This window comes from Opisthocomus hoazin, chromosome 17 (assembly GCF_030867145.1).
Source record: "Opisthocomus hoazin isolate bOpiHoa1 chromosome 17, bOpiHoa1.hap1, whole genome shotgun sequence".
Taxonomy (NCBI): Eukaryota; Metazoa; Chordata; class Aves; order Opisthocomiformes; family Opisthocomidae; genus Opisthocomus; species Opisthocomus hoazin.
In genome coordinates, this window is record NC_134430.1 from 3,993,512 (window position 1) to 4,018,853 (window position 25,342).

Below are 25,342 nucleotides of genomic sequence, written 5' to 3' on the forward strand. Positions count from 1 at the left end.
TACAACCTCCCTACAGCGCTAGCTAACTCCTACAAAGGTACTTGGAAGTACGTGGCCTCAGCACTGGCTATGCTGATTATCTCCATATCCCATGCAGCATTTACAGTCCGTGGGCTTGCGCTCCAAGGAAGCTCAGCCTGAGCGTCTCCAGCTTCAAAGAGCCACAAAACCTGGGAGAATATTGGCAACGTGAAGACTGTTGCTATCGCAGCTCCCCGTCAGAAACCCATCGGCCAGGCTGGAGGACGCTGTGTCCCCACAGGTCACGCGTTTCACATCTTGACCAAGAAGTCTTTGGGGCTTGTTTCCTTTCTGAAGCAGGGACAGGAGGACAGTGCCCTGAAACATTCATTTCCTTACCTCTCCCTTCCCCCCTAACTACTTGATTTCCCCCCTCCCCTGCACTTCTGATACCTGGCAGTTATTTTTATAACCCCATATTTGTTATTTACTCCAGTTCTCATTTTCTGTTTTACAGCCTGGCCACCTGGTCAGAGCCTTTTTCATCTGTATGCAGCGTGCATGGCCAGTGCAGCCCATAGGAGACCTGTATTTAAAAATGTGTGCTAAAATACAACAGCTTGAGGCACAGAAATACAAACGCTTTCTTCCCCCTCTTTTGGGCACGACTGCTGGCTGCAGCGTGAGCACTCTTGCTCACGCAGACAAACGTGTTGGGAGAGGGAGAAAGCACCAACCTATACAAGGTTTGTTAGGGTCCTTGAAGAGGATCTGTTCAGCCTGGACGAGGATCCAAGCAAGATTTTTCTTCTTCCTTTGTGTGGGTTAGGCATTGCCCTATGCACAGGCTTAAGGTAGGAAAAACAAAGGCAAACGCGTCCCCTGAAATGTAATTGGGTCGATGGATCCGAGTAGGAGATTTGTCATTCCATGAGATCTCTTAGATAACGGACAGAGAATGATGGGACAGTGAGTCTGAAAGAAAAAGCATTTTCCTCTTTGTTGCGATTTCAGCACATAAAATTGTTTTATTTTGTACTGACCCAGGAAAAACTGAAAGGCAACCGAGGAGGACATTTCTGAAGTCAACAGCAAACTGGAGGACCAAACCCCAGTCTCTCCCACCAGCACACAGCAGGGTCCTTCCTACGGCACGGCCTTTGCTGGCACGCTTGCACCAGTAAAGCCCCATGGTCAGGAAGCGGCTGATACTGGAAAACAGAGCTCCTCTGTCGGTAGGGTGTAATCGCTTCGCCAAGGCCCCTACAAGCTGTGTCAGAGGATGCGTTTCGCTTGCACACGCCGTGAGTTAGGTGGAAGACCTCTATTCCTCAGACCTAGACTGGCAAAATGTCAAGTTTGGCGTAGACCTCCCCAGGCTCCTGCATAAATACAGTGCAGACGGTGATTCATCTGAGCGATGTCAGGAGCGACCTGTTTCTCAGGTTGGGACAGATGAACTTCACCCTAAAGGTGGCTTAAAAATTATTCTGGGCTACTCTGAGCCTTCTCCGTGTTTCAGTGTTTATCAGGAAGCATGGTGCAGCACACAGCAGAAAGAAGGCAGACATCTGAGGTGGCTTTGGCCTTACAGGAGGGTAAGGGCACTTGGGAAAAGTTGATTTTTAAAAAAGAGCAACAAACCTGCCTTTTGGGGGGGGGGGGGGTGGGGGGTGAAATAGCCTGTAAAATAGGACTATGACACCAGCGTGTCTGCAAAGTGCAGACTCTTCTTCTTTTATGGCTTTAGCTTACGACTTCCCATGATCATTTAAAATCTTAACTCATATTTCTTGTCTGGATACTAACGATCTGACCCAGGAACTCCCACTCTGGAAATGTGAACTCCACAGTGTCTCTATTTTCCTGCATTGGTTAATGTCTGGATAGGGAAAAGGGTAATTCTATAATTTGGTAAAGCAATGCATAGCAAAGCGCTTGAACAACTTTTACTCCTCTCTACAGGGAATAGAAATATATTTAGCTGCTGGAACATCTGCCCCATTAATCTTATCTTTTCTTTTTTCCTACGCACTACTGACCTCTTTGAAAGAGGTTTAAATTCTGTTCACCTTGAAAGTCCCTGGGGAGGGACTTCACCTGCCAGGCACCAGGATCCACGCAAAACACGTGAGGCATTTATCCCAATCAATAACGCGGCAGCTTCAGATCACTGCAGAAAGAGGTTGGTAACATCTGGGTAGTGCCAATAAAATACTCTGCAACCTGTGTATTAATCTTCATATAATTGCCCAAAGGGCATCTACTGACCTACTTTACCCACCAGTGGAAGTTACTGTACAGTTGACAAACGATTTTAACAGAGCCTTAGTGGTCACCTGAGAATGGCCAATATATAGTGCTGTAAGCTGGAATTTTCATTGCAGCACATAGTTTAAATGACTTTTAACTCCTTGGAAGTGCTTCTTTTTCCCTGTAATGGAAATATTTACATTATTCCATTCAAATGCTCTAAGGTGTCTTTATTTCTCTTGGCCTGGCTCATAATGGCCTAGTTCAGAAGCATTAAAGTTTAAGGGAAATGGGCTTGGCACCAAGAGAAGTAGGAAAATATTTTTTCCTCTGTATGATGGATCTGTTTGCATTAGGAAGGTGCCTGTTCTATAATGGCGCAGGCTTCTCATTTAGCAGGTGCAGGGGAGTGTCTTTGCACCAGATTCAGGGTCTCTCTACATCACTTTAATAATCGAGAGGGGTTGAAGGTTTGATCCAATGAGTTTATCAAGGATTTCCTACACAGTGTCAGAAAGAATCCAATCTAAAGACAGCAATGTTGGACAGTGACTTATCCTATCTCTAGACAAATGCCCGGAGGACCTCCATGGCTCATGGAGTTATCACTTGTCATTAAGTCTAATAATTCTACTGAATAATCTGACCCAAAGGTTTCTTATATTGTTATCTCTTGCTGAAAAAAAACAAGACTGCTTGTCCTGTAACAGCTATTTCGATAAGTTTCTTTGCTATCTCCATAAACTCATGGGTTTTCCTTTTTGACTTGTGGTCTCCTGAAAATACATGTCCTCTGTGTAGATTGCCATATGGTTTATATGAACTTGGAGGGTTTTTTATTTTTTTTTTTATAGATTGCTCCGGAGCAGTGTATTAACCCCAAGGGTCTGCTAACCACAGGTTGGAGATCACTCTCCTAAATTACTGGAGCACTTATCTATTAGGCCAGAAGAATTCACACACTAATCCTCATCTAAAACTATCCCCTTCGGGCATGATCCTCCTCAGACTCAGCACCAGAGTTGAAAACTGCCGAAGCCCTGCTGAAATCACTAACCCCATGGCATAATTATTAACAGAAGTGACAGTTCAGGCAGCGGGTCCGAAGCAGACTGTTGCTTGTGGGGCTGACATAAACCATAAGAGCTCTGAGGCAGGTAATGAAAATGTACGACTGTGTTTCATCTTTGGCCAAAACACAGAGCAGAACCAAAAAACATATTTTTTTTTCCCCTCCTAGTCTGTGGACAATGAATAGCATGAACAGAAAGGTTTTTCCTCCCGTGCTCCCACATGATGATTCATCTTCCCAGCATTTGAAGATGTTGGTCATTATTTCCCGGCTTGCCTTGAAATCCACTCTTAAAACGCAGCAGGAGGAGCATATATTTACATGATGAAAGAAGATTTTTTTGTGAAATATGCATTTATTTCAACATTCTCAGAGCAAACCTAGCCCAATGCTTCATGGAGAGCAGAGATTAACACATCTGGGGGAAAGCTGAGACTGCTGCAGGCATATGGGGATGCCTCTAGATTTGGGACTGACAGCAGACTGCACAGATGGTTGTCAAATAAATGGAAATTCACCCTTCGGGAGATTATATTCCTTTAATGACTAAACCAGTCTTTAGCCACTACCCAGAAGCCTGGCAGTTTCCGAAGGCATCATTCTGGCTGGCTCCTTCTATGGCTGGAAAATTCCGGTGTTTTGTTAAACAGGGTCAGGTCCCTTAGCATACTTCTGAGCTGTGCTCGGTCCCCACCGAGGTAAGATGAGACTGTCACCTCCTGGTTTCTTTCCAAACAGTTCAGATGACTGCAGAATTGTTAGGAAACTTTGAATAGCCAGATTTTACCTGAGAGGAGGGGAGATCTTCTTGCTCAAACAACTTAGAATAAAAAAGCTGCTATAGACAGAGGATAATTCATTCCCCGGGATGCTGTCAGGACCACCGTATCCTACACTAACTGCTTTTTGGATTGACTCCAGATAATTTTTTGACCCCCCAAAAATATTTAAGTTGGGTCTAAGATTGTTAGGTTTTCTTCATGCTTCTGTTTGTCGAAAGCTGTTTTTGTTTCACTTAGGAAAAACTACTCACCAAATCCGTCACCCATTTGCCATTTGTCTGTAGTTCTGGTTAGCCTGAACTGCGTTTTCTGACAAGTCAACGCTTTTTCTGAAAATTATTCTTAGATGTTTTCCATTTGGGATCTTATTTCTGAAGCCATCTAAAATAGGATGTTGCTCCACATTCACAACAGCAAATTCATTGCACTCTTGTGGCCCTTATCTCACTTAAATAGAGGAAAATGGAATACAGTCGTTCTGATGATGCCGATTTTAACAAAAAGAAAAGCTCGTGCAGCCTGCTACATTAGTCACCTGGTGTTATGAGAAAATAATAAACCAGAACAGTTTCTGCTTGTTCCTCCATGCACCTTATGCTAGGTTTCTGCTTTTGCGCTATTTGTCATCTTGTTTTATATTTTCCCTGGCACAGAAGAGGTAAGATTATTGAGACATAGAACTTTACCATAATTAAGCAGGATTCCTTCTCTTGTGAAAGCTCATTCCTACCCACTTCTGGTTTAAGAGACATAGAACAGATTGTTATCTCAGAAGTGAATGGCTTTTTCCCCTTTTTCTTAGAAAACTGATAATTCCGGCTGTGGTGGTTGTGGGGTTTATATTGTGCGAATCTCTCTCCTACTAGCAAAGAACTGCCATTTGAATTCTCAGCGAGGCTTCCGTGCATCCCTGAATGTGAGTCTTAATTCAGATAATTAATATCTTGTATGTATGAATGTGGAATTAAAAGAAAAGCAGTCAAACCTGCAGATCAGCGCATGATGATGCGTCTCAATTCAAAGGGTTTGGGGACTAGATATGCTATATTCTGTGTTTTGAATTTGGCTGTAGCTGCTACTAGCATTTCAATAGCTTCACAGGCAGGGTGAGGTAGCTGCCTTCTCTGCATCAGCCATTCACTCTTCACTGGTAATGCGGGGGCTTAGCCCCTTGCTTTACAGTTTTAGCACATGAAAATTATCACACCAAAATTGTGTGCCTGCACAGCACAAACTAAATGAAATCAGTGTAAAATCCCCTCCCAGTTTATCTGTTCTTGTTACTCACAGCCTGCAGACCTCCTCCTTGGCAGCATGAGATGGTCAATAGATGCTGATGGGATCATCTGGAGGAGGAGGAAGGCAGCCCCAAAGAGCCATGCCTTGAACATGTCTTCCTACACCTTTATCACCTACTTCGGGCATCAGTTTTCTCACACCATCTATAGGTTGGTACTCCAGGCTGTGGCTGGAGGGAATTTACTCTGTTGGCTGAAGTCCTCTGGGCTATATATCCACCCTGTCTAGGTGACATTGCCATGTTTACAGTATTATTGCAATTTAGCCTTTCAGGCGTTTCATTAGAATACCCCCTACCAAAACAATCCCAGTAATCCACCAGCACGTGATCTAACCGAGCAAGCAATCATGCTTTTCAGTCTTTGTTCCTCAAGCAACACAGGGCAACAGCACACTGTCCCAGGTTAAAAGCAAGCCACTGCACACACTGGGCAACTGCAATCCACTTTCATGTAGCAGATAATGAAGCTTCTAATTATCTAGGCCTTCTCAAGAGCCTCGTGTCCTGGGCTTGTATTTCTAAAACCTTAAAATAATCAATATTGGACAGATTTCTTCTGTCCTGAGTCATTACACGCCATCGGGGATTGTTTCACTCATTCTCACTGTGTGTAGGTGAGCCCTGCTTCGAGAAAGTTTAGGTCTGTTGCTCGCATAATGCATCAGCCAGTTTAAATGTATGGATTTCCCCTTATCTGATCACAACCAGACAAAATGACGGTTAGCTGCAGTGGGCCTGACAGCCTACACACGTCTAAGCCTTTAAATAGACATTAGACCTTGCTGCTTGCAGGTGAGGAAAAGCAGCCTTGGGGCTGCGCGGAGAAGGAAGACGCCTCAGAAGCTTGGTCCTCCCTGAAATGTTCCCCACGGGGCCACGTGTGAGTAAGAGCCCGGGGTGGCAGAGCCAGCAGCCATCCCACACAGCGTGAGCCCTCCGTTCCCAGCGGGGAACTCGGCAGCTCATCAGATCAGGCATCAGAAAGCTGAGCAACAAATTAGGCTCCACGCCACGGTAAAGTGTCAGAAATCTCTTAGCTAAGCGCCGAAAGATGGCACCTTGTTCTGTCGACTGCCTTGCTCGTTCTTTTAAGGATTCCTTCCTCTTTAAAGCTGGCAATTTCACCGGGTTTTGTTGTCACTATCTATACTTTGTAGTAGCTATCAACAAAGTTTAGGCGTCTGGTTTACGTGCTGAGGCTGCCCTGTTTTAAGGGCGCATTTAAACGTACTCTCCCTTTCCACTTCAACGAAACAAGGCTGGGAGGTTGGGTAGGTTTTCCTTTTGCAAAACTATGTTACCTCTGAAACTGTCTGCCAGTAACACAGAGATTTTGTTCCATCTGCCTGCTGTAGCCTTTCATTGCTGTGATGCCTAAAAATCACAGGTTCGAGTGGTTCTGAGAGCCAGAGAGGGCTTTCTGGCGGAGAACTGGAGGGCTATTCCAGCACAAGAGAGAGATCCCAGCCACTCCTGCAGCCAGAATGGGAGCATCTTCCACAGCGGGAAGGGAGGGGGGAATCAAACCTACTTTAAAAGATAGGCTGGAGGCTTGAGCATAATTATCTTGCCAAACTCTTTTGCCTTGAGTATTATCTATCACTCTCTAGTTTTCTTTCTCACAGAAAGGTAGATATTAAATTCTACTTTTCTTATGGACATAAAAAAAAGTAATTTTCTCAACATTATTTCTTCCAGTCCTGCTAAAACCAAGAACCACAATGCAGCTGGACCCCCATCTTTCCAGTGATTACACTCTGCCTCCTAACTCCTTCAACACCAGTTTCTCAATTCGCTTGGCTTGCGCCTGGAACTGCAGTCATACGCAGAGACTAGGCTCTCGGTCTTATAATTACACAGACTAAATTGTTTTTAAAATGTAATTAAACATTTACCTTGAAGACAATGCTTTGTCATCTTTAAGAAGAATGGTATCTTAATTTAACCTAATTTAGAAAACCTTTACTTTCTAAGCATTTACCTTCAAGACAATGTTATGCTAAACACAAAGCAAAACAAAAAGATTTCATAATTTAACTTCATTAAAAGATAAGCCTTCAACTTTTCTGTCACTGCTGTATAAAGCCAAGAGCTAGGCATAGCCTTATGATTTGTTCAGAGCTGTCTGTTTTATTCTCCCTCTGGTTTGTTCTCAGCTGTCAATTTTATTATCCTACCTGATGCCCCCAAATCCTCTTAGAAAGCAGAGCTAACTAACCTTTTCGGTCCTGGAGCCACCTATAAGAAGATCAACAGACCACCACCGCAATAGCAGAGGTTTTGGGGCTGGTGGGTTTTTCTTGGGATTTTTTTTGTTAGCTGTTTGTTTGGTTTTTTTTAAGGCTGAGATGAAATGCATCCTGCTGCTTGAGGTCTCCCCAGGGAAGAGGAGATCTGAGGAGGGTGAAGGATTATTTCCATTCAGTCTGGGGGCAAGGCAGCGTGTCAGGTGGTGGAAGAAAGGATGATGGAAGCCCACAGAGCGATGGTCTTTTGCTGGTGCTGGTCCCTGGGGGACCACTGATTAACGCATGAGGCAGGGCAGCAGTAAGAGCCCTCCCAACTGCATCAATGCTCAACGTAACGGAACTGGCAGCTGGCTTTCAGGCTTCTCCCCCTTCTCCCGAGCTGCCCTGCGAAGGTGTGCAAAGAAGCAAAAGCAAATCATCCTTTGCAAAGAGCTCCCCTGGGCTCCAAGGAGCTTGCGGAGCATCTGCTGCGCTCCTGTGTGACCTGCCAGAACGGAGCAGCCAAATCCGCTGCCCTCTCCCTCGCAGTGCAGCGCCAGGGCAGCGAAGGGAGAGCAGCTGCTCCGGAGGAAACCGTCCATGGTGGCTGAGACGGTGCCCGCATCTTCCTCTTGCGTGGGCTGAACCGGTCCTGCCTGCAAACCGCAGGGGATGGTTCAAAGGACATGTTTCAAAACCAAATAATCAAGATGCAAATTTGCCGCTGAGGGTGGTTGCGTTCAAGGTCCACTGGACAGCTAACAGCACAAGGCTTATGTTTTAGTTTTATTTTGACTCGATAAAAACCTGCAGCAGCTGTGGAGGTGCAAGGAAGGGTAAGGCAGGATGATCGCCAGCCTTGGGCATAGCTGGGTCGATAGCAGCTCCTGAATCCTGCTCCTAGAGCTGCTCTGCTGCCTGCCTTGTATCACTTAAAGCACTTTTCATGGGAAAATGACAACGTAAGTGATTCTCAGCAGAACAGTTCAAAACGTGGGGCCCTGCGACACGCTCCCGGTAGAGCCAGCAATCAGACCAGGTATTTCTCTCCTGTGGTGGTAGTTGTTGTGAAGAAGGAGCCCTCTGAGCGGAGGAAGACGCAAACAGCAGATGATTTCTTACCTCACAGCTCCCTTCCCAGCCTACAAAATGTTCTCTTTTAGCTCTTCCAAGTTTAGTCACATCAATACTTCAGCGGCTGCAGTTTACCCTTTCCTGTGAGCCTCCTCCCGCTGCAGCTCCTCTATCTCACGCTCGCAGCACCCAGAAACCACTGCTGGCAGCTGCCTCCACCCATCCAGCTCCCTTCCTGAGCGGTTTCGATGCCTTCAGTTTTGGGTGGTGGCCTTTGTTCTCTTTCCTTGGTAATTCTGCTTTTTTGAGGGGGGGGGGTTTGGGTAACATTTATGTGCAGAAACGCTTCGGTTCACCATCTTCACCTCCAGTGCAGTATTACCTCACAGGGTGACTCCGAGATTTGATTAGTGACTGTGTGGGACGAGGATTTAAATATTCAGGATTCAGATGTGCTTCATGGCAGCCAACTTTGGGCTCACAAAAACATAAAAGGATAGTTCTGTGTGCAGAAAGGTGGTTTCCAAACCATCTCTGGTCCCCCTCCGAGGCCCCTGCTCCTGGGCAGGGACGAGCTGCCACGCCAGGCCCTTGGGATAAGGTCCTTCCTGGTGGCGTTGACTCACTGGCACACACCAGACCTTGGGTGGGTGGCTATGGGGGCTCCGCGTGTAAATCTGCCTCTCGAGCCCTCACGACGGCTGAGGTAAGCTGAAGACCACACACCTCTCATTCCACACCAGCAGAGCCCTCACAGCTCTCTGAGCTCATCCCGCCCCCTCAGCCCCTATTTAAAGCATCTGGCCCCCCTTCGGCCAATCGCAGCGTGGATGGGGAAGCCTCGCAGCCAATGGGAGGCTGGCTGGAGGAAAGGGGCGGTGCGAGGCGCGCTCTCAGCTCGAGCCGGGCAAGTGTGGTAAACAAGCGGGCGGGTCTGCCGGCTTTCCTGGCGTTTGGAAGAGCCAACGGGTGCGGCCAGGCTTCACCAGCCAGCCAATAGCAAGCGAGGGCGGAGAGTGGCCCTCGGGGCGAGCGTGGCGGCGGGCAGGACCTGGCCTGCTGATTGGGTCTCGGCGCCCCCGCCTCCTCCCCAGAGTAACCGCTGGCAGGAGGAGGGGCGGGGCGAGGGGCGGGGCTAGCGGCGCTGTCGCAGTGAGCGGCGGCGGTGCGGGCGGGCGGCGTGTGCGGGCAGCGGAGCCCGGCGGGTCTCCCTCCGCGGGGGGGGAGGTGAAAACCAGAGGCCTGCGAGTAGCTTGGTGCAGTCAGGTCCTTCCCTCCTGGATGCTCGGGTGGGCGGGAGATAGGAGCTGTCCCCCAGAGAGCCCGGCAGCCAGCCAGCCTCTTCCTCCCCTTAATTTAACGGGCACTGGCGAGCGCTGGCAGCGGCAAGGGGTTCTCGCTTTTGAGATGCGCGGGCGGGACTGAGAAGATTTTGCTCTGCTGTAGGACCCCGAGTGGCTTGGATTTGGCAGAGGGGTGAGTAAACAGGGTTGGGGGGCAGCGTCGTTCCCCCCCCCATAGGGGCAGGGGTGATGTGCGGCTCGTAGGTAGGGCTTGGAAGCGTGTCCTGCTGTTTGAAAGCGGTCCTGCTGGCTTTCGTGCTCGGAAAGTTCCGCTCTGTCTCTTCCAGCGCGCAGGAAGGAACTGGGGGTTGTGCGGGTGTGGATAACTCTACCAGGGAGGCAGAGATTTGGGAGGAAGGGGGAATTTGCGGGATCCACTTAGCTAAAACAAAATCCTTAGTTTTTTGGGATTTTTGTGTTGGGTTTTTTTTTTTGTTGGGTGGATTTTTTTTTTCTCTAAAGAAAGTTAGCCCGAGCCGCGCTCTCCGCACGGCTGCTTTGCAGTCTCATCGTCCCCAGCCCTGCGCGGGCGAAGGCAGCCCCTGGCAGCCCGGTGAGGAGCGGAGCAGCCCCGTCGCCGCCCGTCTGCTCTCCGTCCCTGGGCCCCCCGCCTCGCTCCTCGCCGGGGCGCGGATGCTCCTCCCGGGCCCGGGGCTGCCCCGCCAGCAGAGCCCGGAGCTGCGGGGGCTGGTGCGGAGCTGGGAGATGCCCGCGGAGCGGAGAGTTGGTGGGAAGTCCGGAGAGAGGGAAAACGAACTAGTGTGGCTGGAGGAGGGGGGGGAGGCGGCAGACCCTGCGGGGCAAAGGCTTAGCCGGCTGCATCCTTCTTGGTGTTGAATGAACGCGCTCTTCTCTCTGCTCCCCCCCTCCCGCAGAAATGCTGCAGCATGAACCCACCGCCTAGAGAGCAGCGATCGCACCTCCCCGGCACCGCTCCCTGAGCCAGCCCGACAGCGGCCGGCAGCGGGGACTCCGGCCGGGAGCAGCCCGGCTCCGGCGGGATGCCCTCGCCGCCGCCTCCATGCCGGGAGAGGGGACTCTGAACGGCCGCTCTCTCGGGCGAGGACCCCGGGCAGCGGCGGGGCCGCGCGGCGGAGCCCGCTCCGGAGCCACCCGCGCCTCACCCGCCGGCGGTCCCTGCTGAAGGCGCCCGGCGGGGGACGGGGACGGGAACCCCTGAGCCTTTCGCCGCGGGAGGAGGAGGCGGCGGAGCCCGCCCGGCGGCCGCGATCCGGTGCCCCATGGTGGGGCTGCGGAAGCTGCCGGGCATGCCGGGCTGGTCGGCGGCGCTGGGGCTGCGGCTGCCGCAGAAGTTCCTGTTCCTGCTCTTCCTCTCGGGCCTGCTCACGCTGTGCTTCGGGGCCCTCTTCCTCCTGCCCGATTCCTCCCGCTTCAAGCGCCTCTTCCTACCCCGCCGGGCCACCGCCGCCGCCTCCTCCTCCTCTTCTTCCTCCGCCTCCTCCGCCTCCTCCTCCTCCTCCACCCGCGACACCGACCTGCCCCGCAGCCCCCCCGCCGCCGCCGAGCCCCGCCACGCCAGCCCCGCCGCCCCCCGCCGCCTCCGGGAGAAGCTCCGCGCCGCCGCCCGCATGGCCGGTCCGCCGGCCCGCACCGCGCCGGGCTCCCGGCAGCAGGGGCAGGGCGGCGAGCGGCGAGCCGAGCCCGCCACCGGGGCTCCCCCCGCCCGGGAGAGGCGAGCTCCGTTCCGCTTCGACTACGAGAGGTTCCGCCGGAGCCTCCGCCACCCGGTGCGGGGCGGGCGGCCCGGAGAGGACCCCGAGACCCGCGCCCGCAGGGTGAAGATTAAAGAGGTGAGGAGACCCCGCGCCGCGCTCTGTGCCCCTCCCGGCCATGTCCCCCCTCCCGCCTCAGCCAGCCCTCACCATCCCCTCATGGCCGTGTCCGCCCCCCCAGTCAGCCCTTGCGTCCCGTCACGGCTGTGTCACCCCCTCAGTCAGCCCTCGGCTCCCCTCATGGCCATGTCCCCCCTCAGTCAGCCCTCGGCTCCCCTCATGGCCATGTCTCCTCTCGGTCAGCCCTTGCATCCCCTGACGGCCATGTGCCCCCTCAGTCAGCCCTCACCATCCCCTCATGGCCGTGTCCCCCACCCCCTCAGTCAGCCCTTGCCTCCCCTCGTGGCCATGTGCTCTTCTCAGCCAGTCCTTGCCATCCCCTCGCGGCCATGTCACCGCCATCAGTCAGCCCTCGGCTCCCCTCACGGCTGTGTCTCCCCCCTCAGTTAGCCATGGCCCGCCATCCCCTCACAGCCATGTCTGCCCCCTCAGTCAGCTCTTGCCTCCCCTCACGGCCATGTCTCCCCACTCCGTCAGCCGTCACCATCCCCTCACGGCCCTGTCCCCACTCCGTCAGCCATCACCATCCCCTCACAGCCCTGTCCCCACTCCGTCAGCCATCACCATCCCCTCACAGCCTCGTCCTCTCCCCATTGCCCCTGCTCTCCTCACATGCCCCTCACTTCCCCAGCCATGCCCCCATTTTCCACACAGACCCCCCGTCCCCATTTCGCCCTCCTTTTCCCCAGGAAGGTGACAGGAATTTCTCTTTCCGGGGGTGTCCCGCAGCGTAACCCTGCGATGGCGAGGCGTCAGCGGGCGCACGTGCCTGTCGGCATCGGCACGCACCTGCGCTCGCCGGAGAGGAAGTGTTAGGGCAGCCTGGTAGGGTGTGAGGAGAAATTAAAGAGCTGAAATGAGGCAAAGGGAAATTTCAGCTCAGTTAGTAGGAATCGAAACTTGCTGGGCGAGAGGTGTCTGCGGCTGTGTAAGAGGCTCCCTTCCCCGGGGTGTCGGGGTAGACCTGGCCGCTTGACACAAGAGCTGGTGGCTGACGAGACTTGCACTGGTCCGTGGGGAGGGAGGGATGGATGGAAGGACAGATGGGCTGTGCTCTTGCAGATGTTGGGGTGGAAGCGTGAGGCTGCCTGTGCCTGTAAATCCTCACGTCGCTTACTGCGGGTGGAGCTGGCTCGGGACTTGTTGCCAGCAAAGAGCGAGCTGAAGGCTGCCCTGGCGTAGACCCCGCTGAGCCTGGGTAGCCCCACCGACGGGGTGAGATGGAGGGGGGGGTTGGCCTGGTGCCTCCGGTTTGTGCGTAAAAGCCTGGCAGCCTCAGCAACGTTGCAGAGCAATCTGTGACCTAGTTAACCAAGAGCTATAGATTCTGTGTAGTATTTGATTGTGTTTGTCGTATCTGTTGCTATGATGAATAACCAACTCGGAGTGAATTTTGGTCTAGTAAGAGGTGCCAATAAGTAAAATGCAATGATTTAATTAAGCAGAGTATCAATTTCCTGGGTTTGTTCTCTCGCAGAGGTGTAGGCATTCAGCAAAGATGCTGCCCCAGGTTGAACAGAGAAGAAAGTCAAAGCATAACACACCGAGGGCTTTCATCCGCTGTAACCTGTGTTTTAAAAACATTTTTTTAAAGCTCCCCCCCTGGTACTTCTGTCAGCTGTTAAAACAAAGGCTGCATACTGGTAAAATTCCAACTTCTCTGCCAGGCAACCAGACACAACACACCCAGGGGTGCTGGGTTTCTTTATGATCCCAGGTGTGATGGAGCTGTCCTTTCATTCTGCATCTCAGCTGCAGGGGAGTTGGAATATTCCAGTACCCGGCCCTCTCGCGTGCCCCGAGCTGCGGAGCGGGTGCTTGAATACGCTGCAGACTCCCACTCTCCAGGTATGCTAGGGCAGCACGGCGTACCCGTGAATAACCCAGCTTCCACTCTGTGCAAACAAATCAAACTGGAAATCAAATTTATGAAAGCTACTGGAATTCAGTCCTTTATTTGTAGTTAATTATTTTTTAAAAACAGGATTATTGCAAGCTGTATGGATTCAGTCCCATCTGTTTATAACAGCCATAATCAGTGCCGGGTAGCAGAGTTAGATTTTTCAAGGATGAGAATCCATAAATACTAGTTTTATGCTGACAGCTAATTACTCTTCAAACAGAGCCCTTATTCCTTAAAAGTGCCTGCACTTGTGTTTATTCAGAAAGAGAGAGAGAAACAAAAATGGTGCTGAGATACAAGACTGAATGTGCAGAACAAGGGATGGCGGAGCAGCTTGTGGGAGAGATAAGGTGTGTCCTTTTTTTGCAAATCAAAAAGGCATGAAGAAAACAAACCGAGAGAGGTTAGAAGACAAATGCTGTATAAAAAGAAACATATGAGTAAAGAAAAAAAATTACAAGGAAGAAATAAGCAATGATAGAGCATTTGGGTTAGCAAATACTCCTCACGTGATGTGAGCGATGCCAGCAGGGACAGGTGGCAGGTTGGCTGACTGTTTTAAGGTGTTGTGTGCAGTAGCAGCAAGTAGTTTTTCTCTCCTTCTTCCAGAGCTTTAAGCCCTGTAATTTGCTAAAATGTGTTCCAAAATGTCCTGGTACTTCAGGTCTTCCCCCGCCCCGCAGGCTGTTGTTACAGGTCAGCACCTCTATAACAGGGAGGATGGATATGGATGGGATTAGTTAATATTTTTTCCCCCTATCTGTCTGCCAGAGCCTAGATGAAAGCCAGGAGAAAGAACTGGTGCATGATCAAAGACCAGGGCTGATGCCCAGCCTAGAGAGTTGGAACTTGCTGTTTTCTCATCGGACCCTGCTGTCGGAGCAGGAGTCTGAGCAGGCGTCTGCTCTTTCCCACCCAGCCTCTAAGCTGCTCGATGCTTCAGCCGAGGAAGAGGGTCATAGAACTAATGACACACATAGGGTGTGTCATTAGTTTCTTGGCCGTTATGTGTGAAAAATGTCAACTAATGTAGTCCTGCTAGACGTTAGCTGCTTAAAAGATAGTGTTGTCCAGGGTGTGAAACCCACCGCTGTGGTGTCTCCCGCTTTACTGCTGTTTGGGAAAGCTCTGTGCAGTGCTGGCGGCACCGGAGCTGTTTGCAGGTTTAAGGAGTCTGGCCAGGGGTGTATCTGCCTCACTGACTTGTGTGCTTTGCATGCTGTGTTTCCTAGTAGTGCAGAAGGAAAAAGAGAGGGGTTAGTGAGTCGAAATGGCATGTAGAGGTCTGTTAAAAGAAGTGCTGCAGTGAGCTGAGCTGGCGTGTGCATGCAAGTATTCTGCTTTGCACTGGTGAGTAACTTAAGAGAGTGGCAGGCTTCTTAGGTTCAACTTACCTTTTCAGAGACAAGTCCAGAGTCAATAAGCAGTTGTTTTCCTGTGAAGGAAAAAAGAGAGCACCTGTATTGCACAGACTGCTTACTGCAAAAGGTCGTTGGTCACCTGGAGAATTGCCTAGGATATACTGCTGTGTGTTGCTGTGGGCAGCTGAGCACTGTGGGCACTCTGACCTTTTGAACAAAACTGCAGTAAAACCAAGCAACAATATCCCCATGCTACAGGCTGAGAAATTTAAAAGGGCCTGGGATTATTCATGTCTTAAACTGACCTCTGAAAAACATATTAGTTCTGTAATTGATCAGTCATGCATGGCTTCAGGGAATAGCTAATTTTTTACATGTGCCAAATACTAATCAGTGATGTTTGAAAAAAGAAAAAGACGAGTGGTTGTAGTTGGAAAGTGACTGCAGAAATGCCACAGTGGGATTCCATATTTATTTGCTCTCAACAATTTCCAGATCAAATTGGCTCAGTGAAAAGTCAAAATGATTTCCCCTCCAACTGCCGCTACTGCAAACTCAGCCTCAGATCTGGGAAAATCAGACCGTGTGGTTTCTGCCTTTTGCATCATAACCAGTAATAAAGATTTTGCTGTTGGGGCTGAGCTGACAGTTTTGCTGATGATGGATGAAGCAAAACAGACTGCTTCTTGCTGTACTGTTGCTGCCTTGGCTTCGTGGGTCTCCTAGGTAGGGAAGCAGTGGGGAGAAAGAACAGCATTTCTCGAAGGTATTTTTATACCAACCCTACTACTGCCGTCCAGTGCTTAAGGACAAGCACTGTAACCAGCTAGACCAGAAAGTGTCCATCAATGAAATTAAACTAGCTAGCTTACTTCCAGGCACGAGATGTGAGAAAAATGTGAACAGTGATTTACTGGTTTTTCTTTTATTCTTTCAGTACAAAAGGCAAGTTTCCTTGCCTGATGTCTGAGAATACCTAATACCTGAACCTGACAGTGTCCTTTGTCCCTTTCAAATAAGGGAATGTGTCAAATTCGGGCAGGCTTTTAGTCCTCTGCCAGGATTGTGCCCTTGGGTTTGACACATGCATTCATTTCCTCCGGATTAGTAATACTGAAGCCTATTTGTTTTACAGTGCAGTTCTCTTCATCCTGGCTTTTCTCCCTGTCTCCACCTTCATTTGCCTCGCCTTGCTGTCCTTTTTTAAGACAGCTCTAAAGATGTATTTGCTTTTGAAAATTAGACCCCAGGGGGAAGAAGGTCATCAGATTCTGTGTACACTGTTATCCTGCATCACTCTGCAGATCAGCAGGAACCTATTAAGGTAGATAAGTCTTTTAAACACAAATATCTTGACAATTTGTCCCTAAATATAATTGGCAAGAAACAGGAACGTTATCGGGAGCTCAGCTGTTGCAGAAAGTTACTTGGTGTTAGTTGCCAAGTTCCCTTTGTGTTTTGACAGCGCTGACCCTTTTTTGACATCCTTTCCGCAGTGAAGAAGAGTGTGGTGTTGCGGCAGAGCTGGGAAGCCCTGCTTATTCTCCCACGGGATTTGTGCCGCATCCCTGGCCCCTATGGGAGCATTGCCTCGTCAGGGGCTTGTTCCATCTTGCACCCCTTCATGGAGGCAAGCCATGGGTATTCTCAGGGGATTTTACATGGGTGCATAAGCACTGGCAACAGGATTACGATCACCAATTTATTGAAAGCGGGGCTCAAAACAGTTCTCAGTTTGAGTTACAGTTGGCCTGTGGGTACAGCGCTGTAAATCACATTATTGGTCGTTCCTGAGCCATCTCATTTCTGAAGCCAGCGGTAAAAAGGTTTCAGACATCTCCCTTTCCCTACACTGTACAACTTCTTCCATTTGGAGAAAATGCCTTTCCGTTCTGTAATCTGGGGATGAACAGTACTGCAAGCAAATAATGTAATCTGTCAGTGGCTTCGGTACGGGAGTTGCAGCATGCACGGTTCTAGGTGGAAGTGCACCTCCCTGTGCACATCTTTGTCACTGAGACCCGCGGAAAATGTCTGATGCTTTGTGCTTGTCATATGTAAATCCAGTGATTTCCAACACACATACTTTGGACACTGAGGGTAAAGAAAACTGTTCTCAGTAAAATACTTATTATAATGGGCTGGGATGGTGATCTCAAACAGGTCAGATATACTGTGATCAGGTCATAATTCTTTCTCTGGGGTAGAAATATCTTTGCAATGAGAGAATTTCTCTGCAGTTTGAAGCAATGGCTGACTCCAGGCTTGCTGGAATTTTCCTTCGTCCATGCTCCTTCTCATGTGTTTATTTACTGAACCTATTGAAAAAGGCTACTATACTGTAAATCCCACAAATGGTGCATACAGTGTGTTTTGTGCTTCGCTAGCCTCCGGTGGTTTCATGCAAACAGAATTTAGACCTAACCCATCTCAACCTTTTTTGTCTCTAGGGTATAGAGTTATACAGTTAATTGACTAAAAACATATTTGTTCTGTTGGTGTAATATGTGAGTATAGAAGATACTTCACGTGCTGTGATCCATGCTACAGTGCTGCTTGCCTTAGAGACGCCTATGATACCTTAGTGCACGCTATTACCGATATTACTCGGGCTGAGGGCATTTTGGAATTTGGGAGTACTGTGCGATTTGAAGACATTTGTTCTTATCTACAAAATCTAGCACTGAAAGCACTTGTTCCACAACAACTAAATTTGATATGAGTCTAGTTTATAAACTGCCACTCAAAGACAGCGTGCTGGTCGCACAACAGCAAAATTGCTGGAGTGTGTACCTCTCCGGGCGGATTGCAGAAAATGACTGAATGCGGGTGCTGGACGTGGTGAAATGAGTTTCCAGGACACACGGAAGCGTGTTGTGCAGAAGGACCTACACCTTGCTGAGTTACTTCGGTAAATACACATAAGCTCTTTGAAAGGTCTCAGATGTAAAGGCAAGAGGTTTAGGGCAGGAGGGCTGGAGCCTGGCTGCGGCCCGTCGGTAACGTCCTCCTGTAACCACACTCGTGTACCCTCGGGGAGCAGGACTGTCGCCCCCTTCGCTGTTCTGCCATCAGTCTGGGGACTGTCTATATGCAGTTGTGCAAATATTAACTAAAACGCAGTCACCTTGGTTAAGATTCCATCTTTCCAGCCAAAATATGTATAGACTCCTGATTAACTTTTTAATCAACCATTAAATCTGCCCCTTAATGGGAGAAAGATTTTTGTGTCTAGTGTTCTTTCCTCTGGCTCTGTGTGCAAGGCTTTACCAAATGATGTTAATCAATCGTGTTTGTTTTGCTCTATTAGTCTATTATTGTTTAGATTATTTATCACTTTGTTTTGATGTTTTTGAATAGGTTTCTCAGTATTTAAAACAATTCAAGTTTTAGATGGGAGTCAGGGAAAGGAGAATATCTTAGATGAGTCTGTCATTTAGTTCTGAATATAAAACTGACATGAAGCTGTCAAAAGGAGAAAGCAGGAAAGAGCATTCACTTCATTGGTGGGAAGAGGAAATCTTGTGCTTGGAGCATTCTCATTTTCATACTTAGGAAAGAGACTAAATTTACGTTCCCCAAAAAAGTACTTTTCTCTGAACGCTGTGAATGGATTTGGCATGAGGAGCGAACACACTCCCATGATTGCTGTCTTTGCTGCGTATCCCCTTGGTGCTTCAGCTCATCGTATGACGCATGATTTTGGAAGGGCTCCAGAGAAGCTGTCATGGGCAGCGATGTCAGTGATCCGTGCGTAATGCGAGTGTATTGTGCATGATGGACCCAAAGCATTGTAGGAAGGAGAGCACAGTGGGAACAGCGAAGGACTGGATAATAAACATCCTCTATTAATGGGACAGGGATGTTACGCATTTGTACTCTTACTAAAGGGAGCAGAGCACTTGCTGTGAATTATAACAGGACACTTGGTCCTGACAGCAGATTCATGGTGTCACTGTATGGATCCAGTATGCACCTCTGTAAAATGGGCACAGTTGTTTAGTTTTTTTTTATCCCTAATCCAGCAAGCTAATATGATTCAAAACTGTTTCCTCTCAGGCACTTCAGCATTCCCTGAGAGGACACTGGAGTGTAAGTAATGGCTAGAGGTTGCACTAAACTGAAGTGACTTTAATGCTTCCCTTTTGCATCTACTTATCTTGACAGCAGAGATGCAGAGTCCCTTGTGTGTCCATGTGCTGCGTACTAGAATCAAAGGAGGGATCTCAAAAGTGTTTGAAAAGAGAAAGTGGGCTCTTAAGACTTGCTTCTTCCTTTAGCAGAAAGGTAATGGAGCCTGGTCTTCTAGGAGTAGGAGTCCTGTGCACTGAAACCCCTGTATGTCCTCAGACCCACCTCACGCGGTTTGTGACTTTCCCCATCCTTGTGTTTGTAGTTCCTTCTGTGTCACCCACCCCTGCCCAGTGGTGCCTGTTGCTCTGCCCAGTGCCCTGCCTCGGCTGCGTGGGCCAGAGGCAATGATCCAGTGCTGGGAGCTTGGCGCCCATGGCTGCCTGCTGAACAGAGTGGGAGCCTGTGCTGCTGTCCTGCCTTTGGTGGGGCTCTCTGTGGGTCTCTCCACCAGGCTGCTGGCAGTTTGCACTGAACTTTAGTTTCTTTGTGACCTTTACCCTCTGTCAAACACAATTGAAGTTTTCCAGCTCGGAAGTTACTGGGGAGGACAGGCAGATGACAGCTGAGCAGAAAACAGTTCTCGGGCTTTATTTGAGCTAATTGGTCTGATGGTTGTGATTGACTGGGAGCCAGGAACTCATTAGTTCTAATCTGGCCTCCAACACTTCTATTGCATGGCCATAGAGCTGCTGTTGTATTTCTCTCTTTCTTAGTGTATTAGTGGGTAGAATGATATCCTAAGAGTAAGGCTGCAAAGAATAATAAATGCAAGAGATTTAGAAATTCTACAGCATCTCATCGTGCCAACAGCACTTGCAGAGGATGATGATATACAGTGAAGCTATATGTTCAGTACATCCTAGAGAATGTCTTTTCTCTAAGAGCTGATACTTGCTTCAGAGGAAGTCCGTGACAGAACTCCGACTGATTTGTGGAGCAAGTGGCTCTGAAGACTGTCTGTGCTGAGAATTGGAACCATGTTAGTAACATCCGAGCAAACCGTGTTTGAAACAGGGTTCTTGCTCTAATTGTGTTAACATGATTTCCCTGGGCAGTAAAGAAAGTGCATAACCATGTACTTTGCAAAGTAACAAAAGATAATTATGATGTAATCACATTTCATCCATCCTGGAACCCTCCTGCTGTCTGGGTTAGCCAGCCCAGCTCACAAATAAAATACTTTTGGTGGAAATGTGGATGTTTCTGGCTCTTCTTCCATCTGAGCCCCCATTTTCCTCTGGAGTTATCTAGGAAGGACACGTATTTATGTTGATAATTCAGCATTGTGCTGAACTGTCTTACGATTCGTCAGTCCTGAAACATCGTAGTTGTATTTGATTATCTTATCTATCAGACATTTCTTCTGCATGGTAATGAGCGCTCCAAAAACCAGAACATTGTCACTGCTGGGTGTGGGTCTGCCCACTCTCAACGGTGGCTGCATGGTAGAGTTGTTGAAAAGATTGATTTTTGAAAGGCAGCTCCTTGACTGGTGTAGGGTAAAACAGTAGACGGCTGTCTTCTGGTTCTTTCGTTTCTGGATTTTGAAGACTTAAATAAAATTTTGAGTTGAATATTAGGGTGAAATTTGGTAAGTGGGACAGAGTGGAAGCTTGTTGCTTAGGTCTTGAAAGGAATCTTGGCCAGAGCAGTACTGTGGGAGCCACTTCTACAGTGGCAGTGACATGGGGTCTGTAACCTACGAGGTGCCTGCTGTCTCTAATTTTGATGAATCTTTATGGTTCTTTTCTTTTGTTTATTACCCAGGTACACTAACTTGCCGTTTCTTGCTTTATTCTTTCAGCAGTTCGTTAGTCATTGTTTTGTGATGACTGTCTGGTGCAGGGCTGGAACGATGCCCAGGCCAAGCCCTGGTCCTTCTCGTGATGGGAGGTCAGGCTAAATGAAAGTGAGTCCCCTTTATCCTGCCAGCTGAATTCTAACATGGTTCTAGCATCCACTCCACCAACTTCATTTTTATTAAAGATCCAATATTTGCAACCTGATTTGTATGATTTATTGTTGACTGAGGGACTCTTGGAAGAGTTTATCAGCCTCTGGCTAATAGATTTGCTACTGTGGTCCAAGAATTTCGTAGAACACTTTTGTAAGGTGACAACTCTGACATGAGGCTCTAGCAACGCTGTGAGCGAGTTTCTTGTGTCTGTTATTAGCTATTACCTGTGATAAATTATTGGGCTAATCTCTGCTGACTACTTAATGCTTGAGAATTACTCTGTTCCTCTCTTCAGAAGTTCAAATCACGAGTAACTCTTGAAAGGGGAGAGGACAGCAAGGCTCCAATCTGTCCCTCTGAGCAAGGACTACAAAGACAGATGGGCAGCAGGTGAACCAGCAAGAAATCATTAAACTAAACTCATCCTCCCAGATCTCTCCTGTTAAGCCATCCAAGTGTGAGATAAAGCATGCGGTATGCCTGCAGTTCTCGACTTCCCTCTTTTCTCCTGTTCCAGCGTTTGGACTGAGACAAAGACAGTTTCCAAACAGATGTTTCTTCTGCTCCCTAAGTCTGTTCTCACACTGCAAAACAGGAATGATGCAGGGTAACTCTTGGCCTGTATTTATGTTGTGGTTTTTTTTTTCTTTCTTTCCTTCCTTCCTTCAGTTATCCCATCTGTTTATAACTGCTTTTTGGGCCCTTGAGCCATCCATGTGTCAAAAGCAATTCACGCTTTGCCAGTGCTGGGAGGAAAGAGGCTGATCAGATGCGTGGTCCTGAAATGGAAAGAGTGAGACGTGTATATTGAGCTGCTGAGTGAACCTGCGACCGTGCTAAGTTTTTTTTCCCAAGTGAAAGGGTGCTTTTCGTAGCTTACAGTGTGGGTCCTATTCAAAGCTGTGATTTCCTTTTCCAGATTTAAGGGCCTAACAGAGGCCTGTTCAGTCTGTTTAGGTTGTCATTAGCTGAGATCTTGCCGCGAGCCACGGTGTGAATCAGTTCAGTTTATCCACCTGGCTCCCTACACTGACTTAGCAGCTCTCGCTGAGTCACTCGTGTTCCAAAGCATCTTGCCATGTCCCGGGCTGAGAAATCTCATCTTCCCAAAAGAGGGAAGGGGCTGATTGTGAGGGTGGTCTTCACTTTTTATATCTGATAACTCTCTGGAAACGTTTCTTTGGCTGAACTAGAGCTCTTCAGCTGCCCAGCTTGGGCTGGCTGCTTCAGAGCCTTACACAGAGTCATAGATTCATAGAATGCTTTCCGTTGGCAGGGACCTTTAGAGGCCGTCCAGTCCAACCGCTCAGCAGTGAGCAGGGACATCTGCAACCAGACCAGGTTGCTCAGAGCCCCGTCCAACCTGACCCTGAATGTTTCCAGGGATGGGGCACCCACTACCTCTCTGGGCAACCCGTTCTGGTGTTTCACCAGACTCAATGTAAAAAATTTCTTCCTTATATCCATACTAAATATACCCTATCTTAGTTTAAAACCATTACTCCTTGTCCTGTTACAACAGGCCTTGGTACAAAGATATTCCCCATCTTTCCTATAGGCCCCCTGTAAGTACTGAAAGGCCGCAAGAAGGTCTCCCCGCAGCCTTCTCTTCCCCTGGCCCTCTAGTGCATCAGAATTTCCATAACCATGCTTTATGGTGACTGTTGGGATATTTGTACTCTGGGCGAGGAGGGCTTTATTTTCTTGTCTCTGGACAGCTCTGTGGCAGATTTAGCCAGCAAATTGGCCCCTGTTGAGTCTTTCACTTCCATACCCACAGAGTATTCCTGCCCTGGTCCTGCATCCACAGCTCAGGAGTACAAAGCCTCGTATCTTCTCTGTTTGGTTTCTTCTCATAATTGATCTGTTTGATGTCTGTCAAGCAGGTAGGCCTAACAGGTGCTAAAGACATTTTTTTCTTTTTATTATTTTCCTTGAAAAAGCAAATAAAAATATCCCTGTACTTTTTTTTTAACTTGCAGTCTGCCCGTTTTTGGTTAGTTATTGCTACAGCTTCCTTTGGAGCATCCCCTTGGGCTCTGGCTCTCCAGAAATGAGAATCTTGTGCAGATGGTGTCTTTAGGGAAAGAGAAAATGACTTACCTTGTCATAATGCAGGTCTGGAAAAACAATCTTCCTTTGTGTCTCTGATTCCATCCACCTTCCATTTGAATGTGGGGATTTTGTGGTGAGGAACTGGTGGATTCTAGCCTGGATGTTTAACTGATCATTGTACATCATTCACCTGGAGTGCTGGTCACTTGTAAGCAGAATTTATAGTCTGTGTGTAATTAGGGATTTACGAAGAACGTGTGCTCTACATGCTTGAAGGGATGTAGTTGAAGTGTAGGAGCCCTCAAGGCAGCCTATAGGTACGTCACAGTGCCCAAAATTTTAAGAGCTAGGAGAATTTCCTGCATGATTTATGCTGCAGGCACAAAACTCCGGAGGGGGACTCTGAGGTGACATTTGAAGAAGCACAATTACTAGGTAGGTAATTTTTTTCCACTTTCTTGCCTGAAAGCATGCTGGAATGAAATAGTAGTCACTAAGAAAAGCCATTACCAGACTGTCCAACCTAGAGTTAAAAGGACTTGAGAAATCCAAATAATAGTGTCACACAAAGCGTACTGCCTGCCATCCTTTGTGCATGTGACCCCTGGCAGTAGCTGTAGAAAGAGCTGTTGCGTGTTTGACAGACATCTCCTAATATGCAACTTTGTTAGCAAAAGTAAGCTTGTGAAGTGAACCATTACATTAGAATGTAAAGGTAATGATTTGTGACATCGCAGTAGTGTTGGGGAAAATATTTGCTTGATATGCCTCTTTGTGCGTGACAGTCTGTGTGCATGTATGTGGATATATGGCACCTTTTCACTTCCAAAGTGCAGCATATACAAGAATTCCTGACTATAGCATCACGGGAAAGTATAGCACGGTGTGATGTCATAGGTATATTTTAATACTTTTAAATATCTAATATTCTAATACTAGATTTTTATTATCTAGTATTCTAAAATTTTAAAAAACGAGATTGATTTCCTATCATCAGTTGTTACTTGAACACATTCTGATATCTTCCACATTTGAAAGCACTTTTTAATGCTACAGATACATACTCACAACTTATATTTCCATTTAAGAAATGTGTTTTGGGTGGGAGGTGTACATAGAAGCAGTAAACCAGAGCTAGGTTCAAATTCTGCTCAGTATCAGAAAAATAAACCAATGTTTTATAATGACCTTAAATTTCTTTTCTCATTTCCTCATACTTGCAGATGTTGCTCAAAGAGCTACTTCTGCCTTCATTCTGTAGTAATAACAAAGGAGATCATAATTATTCCTGTGGTTTTAAGCTCATCTTTCTGGAAGTGTCCTCTCTTCAATTTTTATTCTTCCCTGTATCTCACTATTCACTTTCTGTATGTTTTCTGGCACAACATCTCCACTTTCATCTGCATCACACAAGCTATAGTTAAATTCACTCTTTGATGCTGACCCCAATTTTTTTGCAGCATGCCAAATTACGTTTTGAGTATCCATTTATGGAAGAAATCATCCCTCAAATTTAATAGGGTCAACTCCTCTGGCTAAGACTGCCCTGTGCAAACTGGACATCAGGGATTGCCTTTTTGTGCAGGTTCTCTAAACCTCCTGACAGCGAGTGCTTGAATAGCAGTTAGAGGTAACAAGCTGAGGACAAGAAGAATCTTCATCGTTTTTATTGCTGGCTTTGTTGTACAGTGTCAGCTTCGGTCGTGCTCTGGAATATCGTATGTTTGATCAGTTGTAGAGGCTCGGAGGAAATACGGAGCTGACAGCATTAGAGTGGCCAAGAACACAAATACCTTTTATTTCTATTAGAATTTTCCACAAGCTTTGATTCTGGGAAGCAGAGGAGATGAGACTACAGCTTTCCTCATCTCTCTACTAAATCATCCTGTGCTTTGGTCTAGACTTGCAAATTTGTTCTCAAAACCATTGTCATCCTCTTACTGTCTAGCATCTCATTAAGAACTAACTGCAAAATCAACTGCTCTTGCTGACATGTTTCCTGATTTAGATGCAGCTGGATCCAGCTGGGTCTTAATGCCTGAGATAGTCCTATCGAAGGATTTTTT

At 48.1% G+C, this 25,342-nt stretch overlaps 1 protein-coding gene across 2 annotated transcripts in view; it reads left to right on the forward strand.

The window, feature by feature from the left end:
- Nucleotides 1–9,832: 9,832 nt before the first annotated feature.
- The window catches only part of MAN1C1 (mannosidase alpha class 1C member 1), a 68,417-nt gene continuing 52,907 nt past the window's right edge, over nt 9,833–25,342 (forward strand). The window contains exons 1-2 of one of the 2 annotated variants that reach the window (XM_075438076.1): nt 9,833–10,146; nt 10,889–11,824. In XM_075438076.1, coding sequence (XP_075294191.1) covers nt 11,255–11,824 — 570 coding nt within the window. In that variant the 5' untranslated portion in view covers nt 9,833–10,146; nt 10,889–11,254. The remainder of the gene's footprint in view (nt 10,147–10,888; nt 11,825–25,342) is intronic. The other variant, XM_075438077.1, reaches the window with a different exon arrangement.